The sequence below is a fragment of the Morus notabilis genome, unplaced genomic scaffold (assembly GCF_000414095.1).
Source record: "Morus notabilis unplaced genomic scaffold, ASM41409v2 Scaffold401, whole genome shotgun sequence".
NCBI classification, from domain to species: domain Eukaryota; kingdom Viridiplantae; phylum Streptophyta; class Magnoliopsida; order Rosales; family Moraceae; genus Morus; species Morus notabilis.
In genome coordinates, this window is record NW_010356908.1 from 139,674 (window position 1) to 149,005 (window position 9,332).

General features: G+C 35.3%; 1 protein-coding gene across 1 annotated transcript; it reads right to left on the bottom strand.

Annotated features, from left to right (window-relative positions):
• Positions 1-4,081: 4,081 nt before the first annotated feature.
• Positions 4,082-8,000, bottom strand: LOC21389576 (G-type lectin S-receptor-like serine/threonine-protein kinase At4g27290). Its single transcript, XM_024163497.1, has 7 exons — positions 6,698-8,000; positions 6,359-6,487; positions 6,138-6,259; positions 5,737-5,947; positions 5,014-5,251; positions 4,740-4,890; positions 4,082-4,427 (listed from the first exon to the last, which is right to left on the bottom strand). Exons 1-7 carry the CDS (start codon positions 7,998-8,000, stop codon positions 4,119-4,121), a joined length of 2,463 nt encoding a protein of 820 aa, XP_024019265.1. The 3' UTR covers positions 4,082-4,118.
• Between the last annotated feature and the right edge of the window lie 1,332 nt (positions 8,001-9,332).

Sequence of the window (9,332 nt, forward strand, 5' to 3'; positions counted from 1 at the left end):
CTTATCTTATCTTATATTTCTTACTGATGGGTCCGAGTGCTCATACCACTTGCTTGCAATCATCAGGACGTGAGGGTTTGCAAGGTCCCCCATGACACCATGATTATAATTGAACTGAATGCCTCCTTCTCAGAGGGCATTATTTTTTTTCTCCCTTGCGGAGCCTGAGTTACCTCCCTCTCAGAGGCTGGGACGGCACTCCACTGAGATTATTCTTATCAGTTCCTCTTGACTTATTAAGGTGTATGCAGTATGACATGGCATCGCATACAATACTTAAAACATAAACATGCATATATAACATGTGTAAGTTTTTCTTTAAAATCTATTCATGTTGTAGGCGAGATTCCTACTTACCTGATTTTACAGAGCTGGAATCCACTTTTCGCCAAACAGCCTATTCTCTTACTTGCTTACTTCTGAAAATGAACACCCATTGAGAGTGTGAGATTATCTTTCGTGTGCTATTCTATTTTAGCAGCTTATGAAAGAAATCTAGCCCTTTACTTAAGGCATGTATTCCTTTCCTTTACTGAAAGATAATTTACTATAAGGATCAATGTATTAAATCCTCACAATCTTATTTTCCTTAATTGCCCTTAACATACTTATGTCTAGATTGAAAATCATTTACCCAATCTAGTAACTTATTCTCCATAATTTTCCTCATTGGACTTATTATGATATTAAGGCCCAATTCGGCCTAGAAACTTATTCACGACATTCTAACTCTTAGGCCGTTGAAATTTAAACTCAAACGGAGTCCCTTAGATTAATGCAGGCATTGGACCCACATCAAATCTTTAAAATTCTAAGGACCTATCATATTGGGCTCATAGGTGCCCGTCGGGGTGATTTGCTCGATAAGCCACTAAGTTCTTTAAAAGAAAGCATTTTTTCTTGAAAACTTTCTTTACGAATACTTCTGTTAAAACAAGGTTTAACACCATAGTATTTTACTAAAATCACATCTCAGGTTCTTTGATAACTTTTTGTTAAAACCAACACTATGTTAGTTTTGTTTCATTAAAACTGTGCAGTTTCTGAAATTTACATTTTACTGCATCTTAGGGTCAGATTTCAAAAATTTGTTCTTCGTGAAATTTTTCATCTCATCGAGATCTAAAATTATTATTTTTGGAGAAAGTTGAAATTCAGCCTCTAAAGGCCTCGTTTGGCTGAAAACAGTGGCTGCTATTTTTTTTTCTTTTGCTGTAAGAATGTTGTAGGAATGCTGTAGCATTTTGCCGTGGCATTCTTTTTTTTTTTTGAAATTGTGTTTGGACAGCCTGTCCGTTTTTACAAAATGGGTTCAAACTTGCTTTTAGAGTTAAAGTTGAGTTTTGTCATAGTCACAGAAAAATGTTCAAAACATCGAGAACCATAAGTTTAAGCTTAGAAATACTAAAAAATCTCACTTTAGAGTCCTCGTTTTCGCATTCAAAGTAACCACAAAAAATTTTCCTCCAACCCAAAATAAGCAACTTAATCCAAACATAAGCATACCACATCAAACTAACCTCAAAACACACAAAATCAACAAAAAACTCACACACCCTTATTACAACTCATCTCCTCAAGAACCACAAATTACATCCGTAAATTCAAGCTTAAAGTTGGCTAGAAAATAATGGATAAGAGTTTAAGAATTACCCTTGAAGAACTCTTTCTCTTGAAAACCTTTGAACTCCTCTAAGATTTGTTAATGGCTTGGAACTAGAAGAGTATAAGGAAATTTGAGAAGAATAATTCTACATTTCAAACTTTACTAAAAATGAGAAAGAGAGGATTTAGAGTTTATACCCTTGGAGAAGTGCTTGACTAGACTCTTGTTAGAATTCTTTGATCTCCTTCTTCTTCATCTATTGTTTGCTAGTGGCTTAAGGTTAGGAGAGTGAGAGAAAATTTTTGAGAGAGTATGAGTGGAGTATGGCCGGATTTGAGGTGGAGAGAAAAGAGGAGAGTAAAAAAAATGAGGCCTAGCTTATGATGGCTCCTTTTATAGACAAGTTGGTGATCATTTATTTAACCCCAATTCACTCCATTAATCAACCAAATTTTGGTTCAAATCCCCTAAGTCATGGTCGGTTCTAGGTGTTGAAAAGAAGGAGCAAGTATGCCATGATTTCTCCTTCAACCACTACCATTACATCACACCTTAACACGAAACCCTCTAGCACACTCAACTAGCCAAAATTTGGCTCTATTTTTACTATGCATGGCCGGCCAGATGGAGAAGGAGAGAGAGAAAAATATAACCTACCCCTTGTACTTTTGTCCACTCTCGTAAGTTTCCTTTGAATTAGATAAAAATCATACCGACTGTAAGAACGTACTTAGCCGACAGGAAATTTTAGTTTCTGACGGTTCCTTTTCTACTGCTTATTTACAGTTCAATGTTAAATCCTCGACTATTTTGAGATAACATTAAATTCTTACTCGCGTAATATCTTGAACTGTTTCAAGTCTTGAAATTAATTCTAGACTGAGCAAATTTGAAATTTAACTTTTCTGCATTATATCCCAGGAATGACGTTGTTTCTGACAGTGTCAACTCCCGAGCTCACATTGTACCCTTCGACTATAGGTATTTATCTTGTGACTTTAACCTAGCTGTCTGGCAATTAAGGATTTTCTCTTCTTTTAAAATGTCAGTGCGTTTTTTTTTATAGGCTACTAACATCGTGCTGTCCTTGGAAATTCTTGAAATTAAGATTCTCAAACTATACTTGTACTGAAAATTATTCCGCCTTAAAGTACGGCGAGAATTTATCGATCAAATTTACTTGATCGAAAACATGAACTTAACATGAAATCTGCTAAAAAATTTTGGAATACAGATATTAATTCCATAAATCCTTCAATCACATAATATTTCCTAGGAAAATCTTTGGCTTAAATACATAAATTGTATTATTTACGGTCTGAGATTTTCTCAGTCATTACATTCGGAATCTTTTCTCTACTGTTTTGTCTCAAATAATATTTTTCTTTAAAATAGACATCCTAAGCTTTAAGTGGGTTCAAAAATCATGGAAAAAAGATTTTTCTAAAATTAGTTATGATTTTTACAAGTTCATGCAAAAATCTGTCAATTTCCTGACTTAAATTTTGATATGGATTTCGGTCTGATTTTGATAAGTCTGATGAATCTTAAACCTAGCACATAATAACTTTAAAGAAAGCCCCATGAGTCTACTTTGATTTAGTAGTGGTTTTGGAATTTTTGGAATTTCTTACAATTTATTATAAATTTCTCGTAATAAAGGTGGAATTTGCCCAATTGATAGAGTTTGTGCTGAAAGACCAACTTTTGTAATTTTGTCAAACTTGAGACTTGGGGCAAGTTTGTGAGATTTTACAACTTGATATAGTCAAGGTGCTTATGCAATGATGGTCTTTAGAAAAGTTAATTGTTAGGTAGATTTATAATAGGAGATGACTAAAAACGATAGGTGCATTATGATTTTGAGTGTTGAATGTTAAATTTTAGTTTTACTATGTTGGTTTGATTTTGATATATGACCAGCCTAAATGTAAGATTTTTTGTGATGGGATTAAAGTCAATAATTATTAATAAATAGTTCCTAATTGAACTAGTTACGTGAATAAGTTGAGCTTCTAGATTGTTTACTAAATAACCCCTTTAAGAAGTTGAACCCAACACCGCTCTTTAGAAATTTTAATCATTTATCTAAACTCGCGAGAACGAAATTATTCCACAGGTCGTAATCGGTCCGTAGACCCGACACACATGATTTTAGATAAGTTCACATAAATGCACCTTAGTACTTGAAATACAGCAAATGAATCCTTTCCAAAGCAAATTACGTGCATTAGGTCTATGGCTTTCCCTTCATTCCCCAACAACAGTACCGAAAACAATTGGAGTCGTATGTTTACTATTTTGATCAGAATACTCTGATTGTGGACAATAATAGCAAAAATTAAAATCATTATGATAATTACTATGTAATTATATCGTATAAAGCATGACAGTCATTCTGATAGTAATTATGTAATTATGATATTTCTATTCAAACAAAAGATATACATTGTATACTCCAAATAATAGGCCATCTATTGTAATTTGCACGTTCTACAATATTCTCTATATATTATCTACCAGTCGGTAGGGATACGGTAATTAAAATTTCAGAATTGGGATCTTCAGTTCTCGATGGAGAGGCTTCATCACTTGAATTCCTTTCCACAAAGAAACCAGGCAGTTTAGGTTCAGGCAACAGAGCTCCGTCGTTTTCCAACATGAAAACGACGGACGACATTGTCGGTCTGTCGTTCGGGAACTTTTGGACACATAACAAACCCACTTGAATGCATCTTAACACTTGAGATTCAACGCATGAATCATTAAAACAAACATCCATTAGATCCAAGGGTCTGTTTTCATCCCATAGCAGCCAAGCCTGCAATAATATTCCTTGTCAATAACCAACGCTACTATGGATAAAATAAGAGGAAGTAACGTTACATATACACAAGGGCGGAGCTACACATGGCCGAGGGTATTGGCCGGCCTTCCTTACCATAAAGTTTTTTTCTTTTATTTTTGTATGTATATTTTGCTAAATTTGTACTTTGCGTCCTCTGAGAATATGTAATTATATGTTCCTCCACCTCTCAAATTTTGAAAAAATTATAAGTTATGTGTCCGCCCCCTACTTATTTTTCTAGCTCCGCTCATGCGTATAGGTGAAAAATAGTTAATCTTTTCTTACATGTCCTAGAAGGTTATGGTTGTGATCTGGGTGATTGAAGTTTCTGTTCTTTTTCCCACTCACAGTCTCCAGCAAAATAACACCGAAGCTAAACACATCGGATTTTATGGAGAACTTCCCATCAATTGCATATTCTGGCGACATATATCCACTATATAGGAAGAGCATAAATTTGTTATCACAACATTTTTTTAATAAGAAATATGTGTACACAAATATATTTCGTGAAAGAAAAGGTAATGAAAAGGAAAGTGTTTGATCTTTCAAAACTTACTATGTTCCGACAACTCTCTTTGTCCTGGCTTCATTTTCGTCGTCTCTGAAAGGCCTTGCTAACCCGAAATCTGAGATCTTCGGATTAAGATTATTGTCTAGTAAAATATTGCTTGCTTTGAGATCTCTATGAACAATTTGAAGTTTAGAATCTTGGTGGAGGTAAAGAAGACCCCTTCCAATGCCTCTGATAATATTGAAGTGCTTGTTCCAAGGCAATATTGTGCTTCTTGTGCCATCTGCACAACATTTGAATGTATCTTGTAATTCAAATATATCTATTTGTATCTTCTCTTTTTTCCCCCCTTTAAATGTATTAAGCTTGTAATATAGATATTATGGTAATTTTTAAGGTTAATTTACAGTCCAAATATTATGAATTCATTTAGTACTTCAGTTAATTTTTTCATTTATTTGTGTTTGAAAGTTCAAAATATGAGAACTCAAAAGTCAAATTTGGGATATGATTGAAATGTTTTTCTAAAAAAATTATGTAAATTTTATCATTAAAAGATTTGAGGGGGTAAATAAAAGAAAATTTGAGGGGGATATGAACTAAATGTTGGGCACTTGGGCTAGCGTTAGCTCCACCCCTGCTCCCCTCCTAACAACTTAAAGGAAAATAATTACTGACGAACTAACAATATTGTCTACATTATGTGACTTTTAATTTCAAAGTGCAAAAAAAGTAAAGAATTTGATTTCTAAATGTTCAGGGTCAAACCAAAGATAAAATGGTCCAAGCTCTTTTGAGGCATATATTCATAGATCAACATCTTTTCTTCTGCTTCAACACAACAACCAAGAAGAGCAACAAGATTCCTGTGTTGAAGCTTTGCAATCAATTCGACTTCATTCTTAAACTCTTTAAGACCTTGTCCTGAATTCTTCGACAGTCTCTTAACAGCGATTTCTTGTCCCGTGGAGAGTCTTCCCTGGATAATTTTGTCGTATGAAAATTAGTTATAGTTAAATTTTAGCGTGTAATTAAAAAATATTAATTTATCGGACATAAATGTTGGTATAACAAACATGTTTATTTCAGTATAAAGTTTAGATGGAGAAATGCACACACAATTTGTATCTAGAAATAGAAAAACATGAATTATGAAAGAAATTTGATACCTTATAAACAGGACCATACCCTCCAGCTCCTATCTTATTTTCGCTCGAGAAACCGTTTGTAGCAGCGGTGATTGTAGGCAAATCAAATATAGGCAAGTCTATATCCTCATCTATGCTTTGACCTATTTCCATTTAATATGCAAAATTTTTGAGATATTCCGTTATCAAATTTTAAGAAAAGTGATTAACAAAACGATAGCTGTTTAAAATATGTTGCTTACAATTTTTCCTTTTCCTTATTTTTGTAGCTATGCACCAGAATGCAAGGCCAAATACTAATGTGCCAGAAGTCAACGAAGCCGATAAGATGATCTTAAGTTTTTTCTTCTTATTTGCGTCACTGAATGCTTCTGAAAAGGACAAGGCGATGTCAATACATTAATAGTTTTGTGTAAATTATAGTTCTTCATTAATATTTTTCTAAAAAAACATGATTTTTGTATATAGTGATCAAAATTCAACTTGAATTATTAAAATGGAGCAAGAACTATTCGAAATGCATGTGTGAAAAAAAAAAAAAAAGAAAAAAAAAACCTGGCAATTTGACAAATTAAACTTACTCATATCTGAAGAAGATAGTCGTATATAAAGATCTTGTTCACTTCCTTTAGCCGCTATATCTCGCATATCAATCAAGTTACCAAACCACATTAAGCACCCACTGCCTCCGTTCCTGACATCCGAATTAGCATAAGCGATACAAGAACAGTTCTTCGAGCAAGCCTCCTTGCATTCTTTAAGGCTCGTATTCTTGTTATACGAAAAATCCAACAAGTCTGGCAATTTCACCGCCGCAACCTTTACAAACCCTTCTCCCTTTTGACAATCTAATGGTGTCCTCCTTACGCATCCCTTGGACCAAGTTAGGCCTTTCCATTCTTCTTCGGACCTTGGTGTAAAGCCCTTCAAGCATTCGCATACGGGATAACTGGTACTTGTACAAACCGCATTAGCACCGCAGTAGTTATAACTCTCGCAATTTTGATCAGCGGGCAATGTGTACATAACAGACCAGTCAGAACTATTATCCTGCATAATAAGTTGCTCCCCCAAACCTGAAGGATTGACCTTTACAAGCGAAAGGGTGGAGTTGCCCGTAATCTCAAACTTCATGTATGCGTTGTTCTCATCGAATACATAAAAGATGTCGAAAACGGAGATAAATGGTGATTTCACGCCACTGAATCGAACTCCATTCCATATCCCCGTCCGATACGTTGGGGTCGATCCCACCACGAGCACAGCTTGGGGCAGCCCACTTATTATGCTTATCCTAAATGTGGCATTACCGGTTGATGGATCGTCGGTGCTTTTCCACGATGTTAAGTATCGTTCGAAGCGAGTACTGTTGTCCCATCCAAGCTTCATGCCTGACAAGAGTGAGTCAGTAGGATAATCAAAGCTTTGCCATAAATAAACGTTTTGACTCGTGCTTTCTTGCTCTTTGAGTATAAGATTTCCAAAGTCCGAAAGCAAAGCAACCGTACTATTTGCAACTTTGCTTGATACATTTGAGGACCAAACGAGGCTCCTTGTGCTGCTAAGAAGAACTAGGTTCCCTTCTCTGATGGTAAATTCGCCATTCGAATCGTTTAGTGGGCTATTTCTGTTGGCAACCCAGAGAGTTGTTTCAGGCTTCCTCTTGTACCATATTCCTAAGTACCTCTTATTCGAATTTCCGGGAGAGAAGAAGCCTAACACGCTGGTTTGGTTGCCGGAAACCAAAGTAGTCGCGTTACCGTCGTCAATGAGTGATTGCGTTGGAGTTATGGAATTGATATGAGCAGCACTAGAGAATTCTGACAATGGTAGGAGGGAGACCCCAAAAGAGATCAAAATGATGAAAAGATGAAAGGCTTCCATTAATAGGATTAGAAATTTATTTGGTATATTGAGTTGCTGAAGAAAGTTGTGATTGTCAATATGACTTTAAAATACAGTGAATGAGTTGGTTAATAAGGAAGAGTAAGGAAAAGATCCTTATATAAGCAAGACAAAATTAATTAGGGCAAAATCATTGGTTATACTTTGATTAAGACTTTTTATTGCGCGTGAAAAATGGAGTTTTGACCAGAATTCTTAATTATCTGAGGAAAATATTAAGAATAAAAAAAATGTCAAAATTTGGAAAATTGGATCAGAGAAAAAGGAAAGAAGGAAAAAGTCAGAAATTACTCTAATTCCTTTCTTTGGAAAACTCACTGTTTAGGTTGAGGAAGTGTGAATTACCCCTCAATTTCCAACCTTAAACCACGCGCGCGGGGGACGCCATTGTTGATTTCTTGTGGAAACTTCTTGACAGAATTAAATTGAATCATTCTCCAAGTAGTACTCTTTAGATCCATTGAATTTCAATGCTTCAAGGGTCCCCTCCACTATATTTTAGGATCATTAGACTTTTTTCAAAATCAATAATGCCTGAGACAAGTCTAGTCCCTATAATTTAGACTCCATTTATTTGTTTTTAAATATTTTAAACAACAAAAAGTTTGTCTTTTTCCTTTTTTTTAAACAAAAGCGTGTTTGTAAATTGTACCCTCTCTTTCTTTTCAAAAAAAAAAAAAAAAAAAAAAAAAAAAAAAAAAAAAAAAAGACAAGTTTGGTTACTATTGTTTTGTTTCATATTTAGTTTACACATGGAAACAGAAACCCTCTATTGCCCTTGATGCGAGGGTCGAAACACCGAGTCAAGTCGGTGGGTATGGACCTACGATGGAATCGTGCCTGGATGCATATGGCCGCTCTTGTCAAGACCAACAAGAAAGGAATAGAGTCAGGTCAAACCAACGGGCGAGTTTGTTACTGGAGGTTCGAACAGCATGCCATGACCAGTGTCGGAGTCAAATCAATAGGGTGGTACCTGTGCATGTGTTGGACAGATGGACCTGGCCTCACAACCGAGTCAGATTAACAAGCTCGGACAAGCGATGGGATCGAACCGACGGATCAAAAGCAATGGTCAGGGTTGACTTGGATCAAAAAGCGAGGATCAATGTCAAGGTCAAATGAACTAGGCGTGTTGTTCAACCTTTACTCAAACCAAGGCCCACCGTTCAGATCGTGTCAATTCTAGGTTTGCCCTAGCGTCGATCTCGACTTGATCATTGATAATGTCATTAAATTTTTTTTTCAAAATAATTTGAAAAGAAATTTTTGTTTCCTCAATTTGAAAAAAAAAAAGAAAAAAACTTGTCA